Source organism: Dermacentor silvarum, chromosome 7, assembly GCF_013339745.2.
Source record: "Dermacentor silvarum isolate Dsil-2018 chromosome 7, BIME_Dsil_1.4, whole genome shotgun sequence".
NCBI classification, from domain to species: domain Eukaryota; kingdom Metazoa; phylum Arthropoda; class Arachnida; order Ixodida; family Ixodidae; genus Dermacentor; species Dermacentor silvarum.
Window position 1 is genome coordinate 113,370,351 of NC_051160.1, and position 16,880 is coordinate 113,387,230.

Sequence of the window (16,880 nt, forward strand, 5' to 3'; positions counted from 1 at the left end):
CTACTGCACACGTCTTCAATCCACATGATTTAAACCAGCATGAATGGAGCACAGTGCGTTAGCGAAAACTCATTTGCATTTCCGACAACTGATCACACAGAAGCAAAGTAGAAGCGGTAATGGTTTCGTATTCGTGCGCGGTCGCTGAGGAGACGTATGGCGCTCCGCCGTAAGGGCCATCTCGTTTCTCTAAAACAAACTGCTCCACTAAAAGTGTCAATACAAAGAAGGTAAATACACTCATTACGTCTATTCACTTTATTTGAAGGTTGATTAGATGTGCGTAGTTGACTTGCAATAATTGAAGTCGGAATAGAAAAACACATTTCTCTACCTGTTACTCCTCCGACAGCTGAACTATATTACGTCAGGGAATCACACAGGAAGATCGGCTCTGAATCCGTTATTAGTAGAAGCATAACTGCGAGTCGGCCTAGTTAGGCACAGATTCATTAAAAAAAACTTTTTGCGCGCAAACAAACAAGGACGAAGAAAAGGAGCAACACAAGGACAAGCACTCGTCCTTTTGTTGCTCCTTCGTCCTTGTTTGTTTGCGTGCAAGAAGTTAAAAAATGAAGTTATTAGTAGTTCAATCGTTATATGCTGATCAAAATAGATAAGCTCGGGATATTTACTTTTTACTCGTTATGCAATAAATATGCGTCATTAGAATAAATGACGGTTTTTATTATAGGGTACAAACTATACAAGTGTGGGGGAAAGAGTTCGGAAGGCAGCCTGGCGACATAAACATGATCTTCCTTTGTCGTCGCCTGTCTCTATTTCTACCGCAGTCTTCTAATAGACCCTCAAATGTGTATCGGTATCAAGTTGCAATGCATTCCTTCTAATGGGATAATTTTATTGCAGTTATATCTCTTGTGTAAGCGATTGCTTAAACTGGGGTCCACTCAGGCACAGTGAACGCGTTGCGATGCAACCTTTCCTACTAAAATGAAGCAGTGATAAGCACGCGAATACTAACATTACAAAGCATCCATGAATGCGCAAGAACTGTTCAGTGCGGCAAAGATTGCGAGAGGCCTGGAAAGCTTTGCTTGCCGCCTCGGTCCTATCTCTCCCTAGGCGGAGTAGCGGTTCATTCACGCTGCGAAAACGCTCCGCAGGAAACGCGTTACAGTGTGCTGCAGGGTCACGACAAAGGTCGGTTTCAAAGTAAGGCGAGCATTGCGCTTCTTCGCTAGCCGACAGGAAGGGAAGGGACTCCGAGGGTGGCGGTGAAGTGACAAAAGAACGTCGAGGGTCGAGGCACCTCTCATTAGGAACAATGAATTAACGGTCCCCGAGAACCGCCCCACCGTACCGTGCGCTGTGAGGCACACGGGACAGGCGCGTGGAACGTTGCGCGAACACAGTGGGCGCTGAGCTGCACGAGCACTCATTTCAATAAAAAGGCGACGTCAGGCGCGGCCGCCGATCCCGAAACAAGTTTCGTCGACTTGAGCGCGTCTCTTTTGTCCTCCGCCCACTTTCCTTGCGTCTTTGTTCACCGTCGGAACCTAGATCGTCGTGCGAGTACACTGGGGCTCAAGCTCGCGAAGGGAACAGTTGCATCTGTGTTTATGAGACCGCTGCAGCTTCAGGAAACCTAAGCCCGCCTTCTCGGAGCGCCGACATTGTTTAGAGTGCATCACGCTGCATCCAGAATCGTCTCGCTGAGCAGCTGGACGTGACACAGGCATGCAGAACGAAAGCTTATGCAACGTGTGGAAGCACGTAGATAAAGGTGTCGTCTGCAGGAAATGACACCGCCGTTTCAACGAAGCGAGCCTTCCCTCGGCGTCGAGTCATCCTGTTCCCAGCCACAATGTTCTCCCGTGGCGGGAAGCTGTTACGTCGGCAACGACCATGCGCGCTTGACTTGTTTTCGCGATGCAGCGAAATTCGGCTTGCGTCGTAGTGGGCGCGCGACGTAAAGCTGTTGCGACCGTCGTAAAAAAAAAAGGTAACTGCTGTGCGGACGACTTGGTCTCCGCAAACTCTGAGTATATATACAATCTGGCGGGCTTTGCAATGCGGCCCGCTTGCTTTTGAAGGGGCACTGGCTTAGTACATATAAAATTAAGGTACTCTATCGAAAAGGGGGTGTGAATGCGACAAAAACAAAATCCGCGAATCTGCTCGTTCTTGGAGATCAGGCTTCAGCGCAACGTGAGCAAAGGCATACGTTAAAATCCTGGCGGGTTCTTTCACCAAACGTGCCTTTTTACTTGGACAGCTTAACTTGCGAGCTCCTAACAAAGCTATAAAAAATACATTTTATAACGCCTTAGAATGGTACAAGTGAATAAATAAGATACGTAATATGAATAGCAGGAAGTGTATATTTAAACCTCTTTAAGGTAAAGAACAGCAACACTAGCGTTAATTTTTAACGAAGCAGCCTAGAGTTTGAAAGGGCGTCTTTAGAAATAGCGGGCAACACTAATTCAATAGCCCCAGTGCGTCACTGCATCTTAGCAGTCACATCAAACAACAAAATGAATATCATATAAACTTTTAATGAAGCCATTTGAGGAGGTATCTGCCACAAAGATTTGTATAAAGCTGATGCTCGTGGTACACAAGCTCCAGATTTGAAGCGCATTCAGCCATGGAAGTGGTCACTTACCTCACCTTGTTTTTCGAAGGTGCCGCTAAGCATTGGCATGATGAACTCATTTCATTTTGGACACACGCTGCCGATATTCCTCGTAATTTCATGCCTTCAAGTGAAGTGACAGACATTGAGGGTGGTTTCCTTTTCAGGACCTTAAAAAGTGGTCCAGACCAACACAAACAGAAAGAATTATTTATAACTGTTGCGAATTTGTATATGAAATAGGCTACCAAAATTAATTTTGGCAAAGCCGTATATGCCTACAGTTTAAATACAAATGTAATAAATTGTACTGAAAAAAGGCACGCACTTCTGTTTAAAAACATTATTTCCATCATGCCCTCACATATCGATCTTGTCTAAGAAAGTCAGTTACCTTGAGACGTAAGACCTAATGTGAAATCCATGATGTAAAGTAATATGGCGCGAACCTCAGTTGTCTTGGCTGACTAAGGAGTCAGACTAGTGAGTGTGAGAGCACAACATCCGTGCGGAATTAGCACACTATAGCAGGCAAAAAATACTGCCAAAATACTGCCACCCTATTCATTCTTTTCTATTGATCGGACAACGCACTCAGTGTTTGCGTATGTGTGAATGAGGCTGTATAGTGAGGCGTGGGCTATTGAACATGACGTTTAGCATTTATTGCTTAGACTACACTTCAAGAAACAAGAATTTGACCACCAACATTGCTTTCAAGCTCAAAGAAAAACTTCAGCTCTAACAAACCATATGTGTTCATTGTTTTGCTTATAAAGTAAAATTTTATGCTATAAGCTGCAACTCCTGAAGTGGGAAATTGCAGATTGAGAAAGCCTTCATCTGCTTGCGTTCATAAATTTTAAATACCTTGCAAAATTTAGAAGGTTGCAAATTGTCTTTGTTTGATTCCTAAGCAACTCGACAAGTTACAAAACAACACTACTATATATTCAACACGCTAAAAAGAATCCTGCAAAGTACCAACAGTAAGAACAACATATTGACAACAGACGCTTCGAATTAACCTACCCAGATTAATAAATAGATTAAACAGCGAAGTGATTCAGTAGGAGAACACTACCTTTAAAGCTATTCGTAGTTATTCCAACTTAAACTAGACGAAGTTCCTTGAGTTCTCCTGAGCAAAAATTGTTGCTGGCCTGGTCTATTTTTCATTAAATTTTTTTTTTGGGGGGGGGGGGCAACAACAGTGTATGGGCTTTGTTTGCATTCTTGCTTTGCGTCAAGCAGAAATATGTTTCCATAGTGACGTACACCTTGTGCGTTTTTCTTTTGCATCTTTGTATCAGAATGTTTGTCTCTATAGGAATATGTGATTGTGTTTTATTAACTCCTGTAAGATGGTATATGTTTGTATTCTTTTGCGCACAACTTTCTTTTTGTTATTTACGGAATTTGTATATCTGTATAACTTCTGAAATGTTATAGGCTGACTGTGTTCATGTCAGTGCTGTGAACAACAACGCGTGAGCCTGCGGCTTTGTCAAGCTGTCGAAATGACAGCTTTTTCCGCGCGCTCCTTCGTGTCTTTGCACTGTACTGATGCGAAAATAAACATCATTGCCATTATATAATTGTCCCACAATATTACAGTCTATAGCGGCACGTAGCATTGAAGATATACAAGATAATAAAAAACTGTGTAATAAATAGTGTTTGCTGCTTTCTTTTTGCGCAGATAACACCCGTGGCCTTTTGGAGCGGCTCAAGTAGCATCGGTAGCAGCGGCACCTGTGGTGTCGTGCCCCGTCACCACCACGCTGAGTGCTCTGGCATTGGCGGTGTGCCTAGGCGCGCTCATCGTCGCAACGGCAGTTGGCAACGCGCTCGTGTGCCTCTCCGTCTGCCTCGTGCGCCGCCTACGGCACCCGTCCAACCACCTCCTCGTCTCCCTGGCCGCCTCGGACCTGTGCGTTGCCCTGTTGGTCATGCCGCCGGCCCTGCACCTCGAGCTTACGGGTCATCGCTGGGACCTGGGCCGAGCGGCCTGCGATGCCTGGGTGTCGGTGGACGTAGCGTCCTGCACCGCGTCCATCCTAAACTTGTGCATGATATCCGTGGATCGGTATCTGGCAATCACGCGGCCTTTGACCTACGGCGTGCGAAGGACGGCCCGTAGAGCGTGGGCCTGCATCGGCGCTGTCTGGCTGCTGGCGGCGCTCATCAGCGTGCCACCTCTGCTCGTGCTGGGAAACGAACATGGAACACCTATCATGCCCACCTGCCTTGTGTGCCAACATTTGGCTTACCAACTGTACGCGACACTGGGAGCGTTTTACATACCTCTCGTGGTCATGCTGTCCATGTACTGGAGAATTCACAGGGCTGCCAAGAGGGTCGTCGAGGCCGAACATAGGGCGAGACCAGGACCTCGCACAAGGAGCCTAAGGGTTGCCGTAAGGGAGCGCAAGGCTTCCATAACGTTAGGAATAATCCTGACGGCTTTCACGGTGTGCTGGTTGCCCTTCTTTGCTTTGGCACTGGTTAGGCCTCTCGGTGGGAAGCCCCTTCCAGAGCTGGCACACAGCCTCGCGCTTTGGCTTGGATACACTAACTCAGCACTGAATCCAGTCATATACGTCACATTCCATCATGATTTCCGTCGGGCGTTTCGTGACCTCTTGTGCTTGCGATGCGGCAAGCGAGCCAATGATAACGGTGCAATGGTTGGTGGAAGTGCGAACGGAGCAGGGCAGCTGCTCGGGCGAAGAAACAACAACCATCGCTCGTGGGCCTGACCCTGGTGGACGTCGCCTGGAGACATACGAGTCTCCAGAGTCGACGTTGTTCATGACCAAAACGAGATGGACAAGCATAATCAGCAGAAGAAGCAACAAAACCAAGCGAGCCACATCATATGCGATTCAAGCGCATCGCCTATATCCACTATGTTTCCTTGACCGTTGATGTGGAAAAGGCTCCTGTGAATGTTTCCGTTTCGGAAAGTGAACTGAAGGGTGCAGAACGGCGTAGCACTTGCACGATGCTCTAACATCAGCAGCCTGGTAGTCCAGTGTGTTCTTGTATAAGGAATCACTTGTATTGTTTCGGGAGTGAAGCGGAAGGTTTTGTTGCACTGTTTAAGGCAATATCGCCTGTGCGATCAGCCGACAAGATATCGCAAAAGTTCGGAATGTTATTGTCCAGCAGAGTGGCTTCTGCAAAGTGACGCTATTGTGCTATATTTTCTACGCCCAGTCTCTTCACTTCCACTTCTGGGCGTCGATGTATCCCATCTGAAGTGTTAGAACTGTGAACTTTATTCTGCCTAAAAGTACTTTTCTGTGTTATGAGTGTTTCGATGAGGCATGCCCTTCTGAGGAAGCAGAGTACCAATCACCACGTTCAAGAATAAGTGACGATTTTCTGCATTTAGTGGTTTTGCTGCTGCTGGAGTACTGTGTGCATCTCGGGACTTTATACGGAGGTTGATGAGCAACTACGGAGACAACGCACAAAGTTACTTCATGCAACCGCAAGAAAGGATTGAGGTATCGTGCTACCAACGAACAGGTGTGACTGGAATTCTGAACGAGCAGTGAACTAAATTGAACAAGCTAAAAAACACATGTAGTCAGTGAGATACAGGTAATAACTGTGCTTTTGTTTTTACCCATGAATCCTGCTTGTTCGGGTCTCTTCGTCGTTGACCAAGACTTTGGGTGTTCACACTTGCCACTTGTAATGTTGACTGAATATTGCGCAGAACAATGCGCATAGTATGTTGTTTAGCATGTTTCGGACAAGTATTGTTAAGGCAACTTGTTGAAAAGTGCTCCAAGTTTAGCAGATACGCGCGCTTGTGATTCAACAATCAAATGACGAATTGTTGTTTCAGTTGAAACTGTGAAACTTGAGATTGTTTAATTGCGCTTAACCTTTTGAAACAGCAATACAGAAATAATTTCACATAAACTCACCAGCTTTCTATATAAATTACATGAATTAACCGACTCTCTAACTTCAACTGCTTCACCTCAGGGCCATGTGTACGAAAACTTTGTCAGCACATAACTTTTACAACATTGTGTTGATCGGTCCCCGTTGTTGAAAACCACTTGGCTTTGTGGTTTACTTGATTCGTGCAGACATTTATGTGCCTAAATTGATTAAAATCATCCACTTTCCAGCCCCGTGTGGCTCCTCTGATGTAAAGCCCCACACACGAGGGTGGTTGCATGCTTATTTCTCATGTAACCTGTGCAAAAAACGGAAAGCTGCAGGGTCAGCAAGCACTGGCCTGGCAGGCCCGCACATCCCCAACCCAATAGGGGCTTGATCTAAGCCCTCCACCTCTAACCTTACAACAATAAAGTTCTCTATGTCTGTCTCTCTACTGGCAAAGCAGGAAAGTATGTGTACTAATATATTGAACAAAGCTGAAGAAAAACGATACCGTGTTGCAAAAAGTCAATAAAAGAAAGCTGCAGTCACAGGACCTTTTTCTGTTACTTTTGTGAAAAGAAACAGTCAAATCATTTGATATTTCTCAGTAAATGAAGTGCGTATATCGAAATCCAGGATACGAGCTTGGGATAATGTGAATATTCTATTGGAATTCTTCGTTTCGTGCGAGGTGCTGGGGTAGCTCAGTGGCTATTGCTAGCTGCATCAGCGAGGACGACGTCGCGGTTTCAGTACTCACGACGACGGCCATGTTCCGGTGGGGACACAATGCGAAAGCACTCGTGCACTTAATTTAAGCCAATGTTACAAAGCAAAAGGTGGTGAAAATTAAAAGGAACCTTTGCAGAACGGCGTCTATTATATACCGCGACACATATCCGAACTTCAGGCCACATTCTTAAACGTTTATTTCGATTTCGCACTTCGTAAATATTTGGAGTAGCGTTCTGCCTAAGTTATGAGCAGGATCATCTGTTAGGAGTGGGGGTGATACGATAGGAAGGAAATTAAATGGAAGCATACGCCGTGATACCAAGCCTACTTTCCTAAAGGATTTCACCACCCTTCATTTACTATATCAAATATTGAGAAATACATGTTCCTTAACATTTTCTTGGCCTTTTCCCGAATGGTATTGGCCTATTCATTTATCATCACTAGGTTATGTTGTAGAGAAACATTGTGACGCGGCTGCTCAGCTAGTTATGCCGTTTGCCGGATGCTGGAGCTGCTATCCGACCTTTTGTAATTAAGGTACAGCGAACTGTCTACACACCGGCAAAGAGCACAGACCAGTATTGTGAGTCACTGATGTGTACAAGGCATCACCATGGCACTGAATGCTTTAAGTTTTGATGTGTAAAATTCGAATGAGGCAGGACATTTAACAAGCTTTATGAGATCCACAGCTTGCGAAATTATCCGGCACAGTTAATTATTTTCTTTTGCAGGAGCTCACAAAGTCATGCATGGTGGAATCTACGCGGCGCTTAACAAGAAAGTACTGGTGATATCGAGTGCTCTACTTAGCAGCGTATTGGATAGGAAAAAGCAACACCTCAGTGAGCATGCCATTAACAACAATTTTCTGAATGTGACATAATTTTGCAACTAAAAATGTGTTATGCCAGAATATTTCTATTTTACTTGAGAAATCCAAGAGAATAAAGTACCACAATATCCAATAAGAAATGGTGTGTATTTGTCATATCTATAGCTTGAATTGAAAATACGAAACATTCATGAATATTTAATATATTACTGTTTGCCACAAACAGGAGAAATACTTGGAAAAATGAGAAGCCAACTTACGTGAACTGCTTATATAAAGTCCCTTCAGCAAAATGAACCCCTTCTTGTTTTTTCAAACGCCGAAGCAAAACAAATTGCGGTCATTCATTAAAAACTCTAATGGTATATAAAGAGAAAAAAGTACGGTGCCTAATAGAAGTTCTAACGCTAGATAAGAATACGAATACAAATTGACAACGTCATTTACCACGTTGTGAAGAATATTTAGATTGTTCTCAGCCAAGAAAAAGATTGAATAGCGTTATAGAAAAAGCCATGCAATAAAAGGGCTATTCCCTGGGTCAGACTTCTTGGCATAGTTAACTGAGCTATGCAGATGTAAAACAGTGACAAAAACATTTTTTCTAATATAGCTAAGTGGCCAGATAAGACCTATAAAACGAAAAATAGAGCTCACAGAAAAATGACGTTTTCGACATGTCATGCATTATAGCTGGGCCCTCAAGTAGGAAACCCAGTTCCCGAATGCTTGTTTCAGGGCCAAAGAAAATTCTCCACTCTGCAACAACCACATGAAACTATTTTCGTATTCTGAAAACCCTAGAAAACGTATCGTTTGATTCTTTGGAAATGTATAATTTGTTTTTATGACGCTTTCGCAGAGTCGACAACATGCTCATGCCTTGACAAAACTACTCATATTTTGAGATCCAACTATAAGTTCACAAATATAACCTACTAGACTCTTAGCTGGTATTGTAGTTGTATTTAGAATATTACACAGTTTGCTAGTTGTTGTGATGTTCTGTACCGAGACGGTGATTCAACTTAGTGAACAAAATGGCTCGAAGTTGCGCTCACGTCTTGTCATAAAACAGAAACATGAAATGTTTTTCCTTTAGATGCAAAACTGGAAATGCTAGCACTGAAAGTGGTGTAGTCACAAAAATCTAACAACCTATTTTCAGCATTGCCTTTATATCAGGGTGTTAATGTTTTTACTGTAGGTTTGTCGTTCTCGATGTTGCTGAACATAAACACCAGTAAATAGCACACAAATTACATCAATATACAACTTGTATTTTTTGGTTTCTGATTGCAAGAAGTGAAATAAATATTTTGGTCTATATATGTGCACGTGGCATTGAAGTTGCATACATTTCTGTGGAAATTCTCCCCATGAGGAAACAAGGATTCATTAATATTAATCATTGATATTGATTGATATTATACCACCTAGAGGGCATCTAATACTTGAGGTTTCAGGGGGCAGAGTTAGAGGAATCGTACATTCACGATCGGCTCTGCTGAAGCTATTATGGCGCACGCACTGCTACGACACACCTACTATTACATACATATTAAAACATGCATTACATATTATTACGACACACGTACTAGTACATACAGCTGGAACTATTATGACACACGCCTCACAGGAGTTATACTGAATGCGCTTGTATAACTTTCTTAACAAATTACAGTTCAATTGCATACATTTGCTGTGCAAAAGTATGTATGTATATAACAGCCAAATGAATGTACATTGCCTATTAAAACACGCCTGAAGGGGTCGAGCACGTTATAGAGCTCGCATCAGATAACCGCAGCTTCAAAAAAGGCTGTTATACAGCCGTTCGCTAGAAATACAGAAACAACTGTAAATAAATAATAATGAGACGGTCTGTTTAGTCCGCAATTTTAATGAACTTCTTCCTCCGTGCCCCCAGCCCCAGTATATGTCGTCTTCTTCCTTATCTTCAGGGAGGTTCCACTTCCGGCTCTTCACACCCTCCACGGCTTTGATTGTCTCCCCTCCATGGGTGATATGGAATCACGTTGCCGATGGCGCTGGATTCAATCTTCTTCCCTTGTGCTTCGTAATAAATGGCCTTCAGAACGCCTTGTTGTTTCACGGTTTTGGTCACCATGTAGGGGCCGATGAATGGCGACTTCTAGCCGTCCAGTCCTTTGCGTACAAGGACTAAGTGCCCCGGTTCGATGTCTGGAATTTTAAACCGATGTTTAGTGTCGTAACACTTTTTCATTCATAGGCTTGTTGGTCTTTTGTCTTGGCACGTTCTTGTAGAATTGTCTTGCCTGCTATTCCCAGGCGATGATCCGCGGGTAGCCATGGGCTGGTTCTAGAGGCAGCAAAATGAGGTGTGCAACCAAGACCAGCTGCATAGGAGCGATTGTGATGCTGGACAGCAGCTTCCAGAGCGCATTTCCAGCCGCCAGTAAAATTGGGATAAAGTATAATATATGTTTTCAAATCGGGAATTAATCGCTCGGCCAGAGCGTTACCCTCAGGATGGTATAGTGTAGTGAACCGCAGGGTAATACCCCTTTCTTCTTCCCAAGCTCTTAGCCTTTCGCTTCTGAATGCTGGAGCGTTGTCGCTGAGAATGACTTTAGTATTCTTACACATTTCCCGTTGCATAAGAGAAATGATAGCATTGGAGTCTTCGTTCCCTGGTTTCGTGGCTGCCATCCGTGTACATTGGTCAGTAGCAACTAGAAAAGCTTGCGTCTTACGCACTCCTTCCCCTTTCTTTTTAAGCTCGGCAAAGTCGAGGTGTACAACTTCAAATGACACATTGGAGTACACAGGTATGGTCATTTCTTTTCCTTTAGGCCTATATTTTGGTTTTCGAACTTGGCAATCATGGCAAGTCTTTACATATTCATGTACGTCATTTTCAATATGGTTCCACGTGAAACATTGCTGCAGCTCCAAAAGCCGTCGTGCTGACCCTAGTCGGGACTGTCGTGATAAAGCTTCAAAATCTTCTGGCGATCTGTTTGTGGTACCTCAAACTTTCCATCCTTCAACACAATATCTTCTGTGTCTTCCCAGATACTTGCTACATGCAGAGAATTAATTATTTCAGTCTCCGGAATATGTAATCTTGATAGAGCGTCCACGTCGGGGAGCTTCTTTCCAGGACGGTGAACGACGTCGAACGCGAACTGCTGGATTTCGCTGACCCAACGACCAATCCTTCCCTTCGGTTGAGTAATGTTCAGTAAATAATTTAAAGTTTGGTTGTCCATAAACAAGTTAAAGTGTTGACCTTCGAGGTAAGTGCGAAAGTATCGCAATGCCATGACGACGGCCAATGCCTCTTTTTTAGTGGTGTTGTAGTTTATTTGCAAATTGCTGAAGGTGTATGAGTAATATCCAATTACATTCAGCTGGCGTCCCGATGGTTTACTGGCATCTCGTTGATATAGTACTGTGCCGGTTCCATATAGGAATGCGTCAGTACACAACTCAAAAGGTTTCTTGAAGTCTGGGAGTACCAGGACAGGATCTGATGATATTTTTTGCACTAGTTCTTGATAAATGTCTTCGCATTCTTTGCTCCAAATGAACGGGGTGTCTGTTTTGGCTAATGCTGTCAAACACCTTGTTTTTGTGGCAACGTCCTTGATGAAGACCCTGAAATGTCCAGCTAGGCCAAGGAATACCCTCAAAGAGTGGAAGTCACGAGGTTTCGTCAAAGTTTTAATCCTGTGCACTGACTCTTCCTTCGTACTCTTTGAATGACCGTCAAATGCCCTTCCTAGAAAAACCACGGATGTCTTGAAAACTCACTCTTTTTAAAATTGATCTTCAGCTTTGCTTTTGCCAAAGCATTCCAAACTTGTTATAAATGCAGCTCATGTTCGTCTTTTGTTCGAGAGTAGACAATAATGTCGTCGACATACACACTGCAGCATTTGCCAGTCAAAGGTTCCAACACAGTGTTCATCATTTTCTGGAACTATGCCCCTTAATTTTTCCAGCCAAATGGGAGCCTACTTATTCATAGATACCAAATGTGGTCACAAAGGCTGTGTATTTTTTGTATTCTTTCTGGAGTGGTATCTGCCAGTATCCTTTACAAAGGTCAATTCTTGAGAACCAGTTACAGCCCCCGGTTTCATTATTAATGTCATCAATGCGTGGCATAGGAAACGGAAACAGGTCTGTTTGCTTATTAATCAAACGATAATCTGTACAAAGCCTGAATGTTCCATCTTCCCTTGGCACTATTGTAATGGGGGAACCATAGGCCGAAATTGATGGTCTAATAATTCCCGCTGCAAGCATCTGCTACAGTTCCTTCTTCAGCCACATCTTTTTCTCGTGTGATAGACTTTAAGGTTTCTTACGGACAACAGTTGTGTCTCGTAGGTTAAATGGTACTTCTATAAATGACGTTGCAGGAGGGTAAGGCCCAATGCATACCAGTTCTGGGTAAGTACTGGGAACATCATCTGATATTTTCACAACTCGGAGACTTCCGCTCGTTTCACTGCTATCTTCAACTCGTTCGTGATCGATAGTCAGTTCATCCTGCCAAGAGATGTTTAACCTCAAAAGCTTCATATGTGTGTCTTGACAATAGGAACATGAATTTGACGTCGTTCATTACTATTGCATCAATAGGCATAGTAACACCTTTTTTATTATATGGTATTTAGGAGATGTTGATGCCTTTAATTGGTGCCGGCTACTACTTTTCACATAGAGGTATGAAAGAAAAAAAAAGAATGAACCTACACGCATTAAAATTAAATGTCAGCTCCAAATCACAATGACACAAAGGTCAGTCACAAAGGCACATTAAGTTAAACACACAATCCAGTCACATAAGTACACTAATGTCACACTAAAACTGAAAGTCCACTCGGAAAAAGGGCACACAAAGTTCAGTCACATAGCTGCACTAAAGTAAACACAAAGTCCGGTCACGTAATTATAATAAATCACGGCACATAAGATAGCATGGATTCGATTCAAAGGAAAGTACATGAACTCAGGTGTGAATTGGCCATAGAGTGAGTTTATCACAGATAAACACTCTTTTCAATAGTTTCCGAGAATATTACTCGCTTCTAGAAATCTTTGGATGGCCATTAACGCTCGTCTTTGCAGCGAATATGTTGGCCAAGGACCTAATATCTTCCTGAGGCTGAAGGGCCTGCGGTCTAATGTCTCTAAATAACGTGCTAAACGTTGTTTGTGTGTATCGTGTCGCGGACATTCTAACAGAAGATGCTGCACATCCTCATCCGCGTGGCCACAAGTACATTCCGGACTATCAGCTCTTGAAATTTTTTACATTTATATTCAACTGGAATGGTTGCCCAGTCCTCTAGAAGCCTGGCTTTTCCATCATAACTGCGCACCTCAATAATCTTATCTTTGCTGGCTTGACTTTTTTCGACCAAACTTGAGTTTATCAAGCTCACGGACGTGCCTGTATCTACAAGAACATCTACTTCCTTCTTATTTACTATCATTCTCGCACGGAGAATTTTGTTCTTCATCAGATATATAATCGCATATTTTTCAGGTACCGCGGGTCGTTGAGATGCACCATGGCTAGGTATAGTCGGCGGTTCCACACTCGGACGTTTAGGCCTATGTAGTGCATTTGGTGGAGCCATGCGATAGCTGTTTGGCTGTCTGATGGCGAGATTTCCACGCTGACTACCGCATGGTGTGGTTTCTACAACAATGTGTTTTAGACAGCAAAGAATGTCTTCTGCAGTCTTGACCTGTCAGGCCTGCAGTTGTGTTTGGCACTCTCTACTCATACCAAGCAACATAAAAGGTATACGACTGATGTTTCTGGTAAACTGGGATCGGCGAGTTGAAGTAGTATCCTTTTTTCAAAATAGTAGTCACGGAGACTGCCACCAGTGTGCTTATATGTTATTGCCTTATCCCATTGTTGAACTACATTTACAGCAAAACAGGACAGCAGGCTCTTCTTCCATTCACTCCACTTCTCGCTAACCTGCTCCACAATCCGAATGTCGTACCACTTCCTTGCAGTACCATATAGAAAGAATCGTAAGTTAAATATCTTGTCTCCGTCAGTCATCCACTGTTTGTGCACACAAGCGTACTCATAAAAGTCCAGCCACGAAGTTGGCACTGCTGATGTGCCATCGAACATGTCTGGTTTTACGGTGTCACCTCGCTGATAATTCTTATGCTGGATCGGTTGTACCACAGCAGACATAAATTGTGTCTGGGTTTCTAACTGTTCGCGTTGATTCTGGATGAGCTGGAGAATTAATGCGGTGAAGTCTGGTTCACTTTCTATAGCATCTCTTAGGTGAGCTGGTAGGGAGAACTTAATGTACTCCTCCATCTTGACAAAAATCTTCACGGTACCTTGCTCAAGAAGTCCTGCCACAGTTCTGACTTGGTCACGACCCAAGCAAGGAACTCCGTTGAGCTGGCTCCAGGTTCCAAGCTGACTGGCTCTTCACCGTCGATCAGGGGCGTAGCCGAGGGGGGGGGGGGGGGGGATGGGCCTTCGCCCCCCCCCCCCCCCCCCCCCGAAATTATTTCGTGCCGGCATGCACCGCCGACCATAACTACCACCGACGCCGGGAATCACTCAGGATTCTGTCTACAATGTCTTTTTCACGCTCGAAAAGACATTTCGGCACGAACATTGCGAAGTCTGGATGGATTTCGTGGCAACGCCCTTGCACCTGGAGTCCCGTAACGCAAGGAGCCCCATCCGAGCACAAATTTGCAAGGGATTTCGATAGCGAGCGGGCGCGTTGCGGCATCTCGCAGCGGCCGCGGAACCTACGGAGCGCATGAATTTCAATTACCAAACTTTATGGGTATAAAGTTCTCAAACTTTTGACGCGTATGTGCACTGACATTTCCAAAGGCGTGCTTTAAAAGATTTTCAATTCTGGAACTTTATGGGGTTTGTGTTCTTATAAACTTGGGCCAACATGCGTGCACTGGAGCCCTCGTGTCCAAGTCGTTCCAGAAATGAAAGCACGTGCTCGAAATCTTCCACGCACGCAAAAATACTAAATATCACCGTGCCTGTGAGCTAGCAGCAGATAATTTTCTCCAAACATTTTCAGGAAGCGTGCCTAATGTGATCGATCAGCGGGACCAGGGCAGGCAAAGTAAAATATGAGAAAACAGAAGAAAGTATATGGCCTATTATTGAGGAAATTCTTTTTGCCGGCGGCAAGGTCTGGCTCTCCGTGGCCACAGGGACAGTGGCCCTATGGATTTGAACATAGCCCCAGCAGAAAATACGAGTATTTTCACAGCGCTTTTTCGCATGTGAGCTAATTGTGGAGATACATATCTGAAGAACCACTTGGAAAGTTGCCCCAGCAATGCCTCGTATTTAAGCCCAGATACACAAAACCAAATTAAAGAAATTTGTGGTGAAATAATCAATGAAAGCGTAGTTTCAAGAGCAGGCTGCTTCTCCATACTTCCTGGCGAAACGACGGACATCGCTGGAATCGAACAGCCTACTGTTTGTGCAAGGTACCTAAACAAGGATGCCATCGACATCCAGGGAGTGTTTTAGGCTTTAGCACCGGAGTAGATGCCCTCTCTCATTGCGACTGCAGGTTCTATGTAAATGTGTACAAACTGCTGCAGATTCTAGTCACCCTTCCAGTGACCATTGCTGGCGCAGAGAGATTTTAAAAAAATGAAATTAATAAAAACTACTTGCGCTCTACAATGTGTGTGGAACGCATGGTTAGGCTGGCGCCACAGAGACGTCGGTATCAACGTGTACAAAGTCTTTGACCGCTTCACTCAACTTCCCCACCGAGAGAAGTTTGTACTTTAGATAGCGAAGCAGCAAAAATCAATGCAAGTAAAAAGCTCTGTTCCTTCAGGTCCATACCTCGTAATTATGAAAACGTATGACTGTTCGTTAGCTTTTAAAACCACAGAAACTCTAGCAATTTATTCTAGCAGTTAGAATCATTATCAAAATTATCATGCGAATACGAAAATTACGAGGACATCAATAACCAATTTTGACCGACCTTGCTCATTGAGAGCCCGGCCTACATGGCATTTGCCAAAAACACACTCGGATATTAGGTAGTTAAACTTGCCGCATCATCTGTGGATTTCGTTTGTCCTTTTCTTTCCTTTTTAGCTACCTGCTTTTATTTCTTTTTTGAAACGAGGCAATACCCTCCTTTAATTTTGGGTGCAGAATAATTGTTGCCGCTGTGCAGGCAGTTAAATTACAAATTTTCGTAACTGATTTCTGCATTATTCCTCTATTGTTCCACCCACATGGCGCTGTCGCGACCGCTGCATGGCCCGAGTATACATATCACGATTTCTGCGATCATAGTTATGTTATTGCCTATGTCATCTGTCTTTCTGTGCGCAAAGTTTACTATCTGTGACTGCGCAACATGTTTATTTGTCTTGTTTGACGCATTATATACAGTGACGTTTGCTTAAATACGTAGATTTATTGTAGACTCAGACGTATATTTAAATATCTTGTTGCGAGGTTTTGTGCATAGAAGCAGTGAACTTTGTTTCCAGCGACTATTTTTTGTTCTTTAACAAGTTGTATCTTCGCATTTGTATATTTCATACTGTCTTCGCATTTCTAATGTATATTTTTAGAACTCCTACTTTTTATTTGTACTCACTGTTGCGAGTATAATCGCGGTGTAATTACAATACACAACCGGTAACAGCTGCTCCTGCGCAATCTATTGCAACGAGAGACAGCGTCATTGAGGTTTTATTCTTGCCGTTGCATATGTGCAAAAATGTAAACAA

The 16,880-nt window shown here is 43.7% G+C and overlaps 1 protein-coding gene across 1 annotated transcript in view; it reads left to right on the top strand.

The window, feature by feature from the left end:
- The window catches only part of LOC119459685 (5-hydroxytryptamine receptor 1), a 72,779-nt gene extending 64,046 nt beyond the window's left edge, over positions 1-8,733 (top strand). The window contains exon 2 of the mRNA XM_049671123.1: positions 4,305-8,733. Within this exon, the coding sequence (XP_049527080.1) occupies positions 4,555-5,364 (810 nt within the window). The 5' untranslated portion in view covers positions 4,305-4,554 and the 3' untranslated portion in view covers positions 5,365-8,733. The remainder of the gene's footprint in view (positions 1-4,304) is intronic.
- The last annotated feature ends 8,147 nt before the right edge of the window (positions 8,734-16,880 follow it).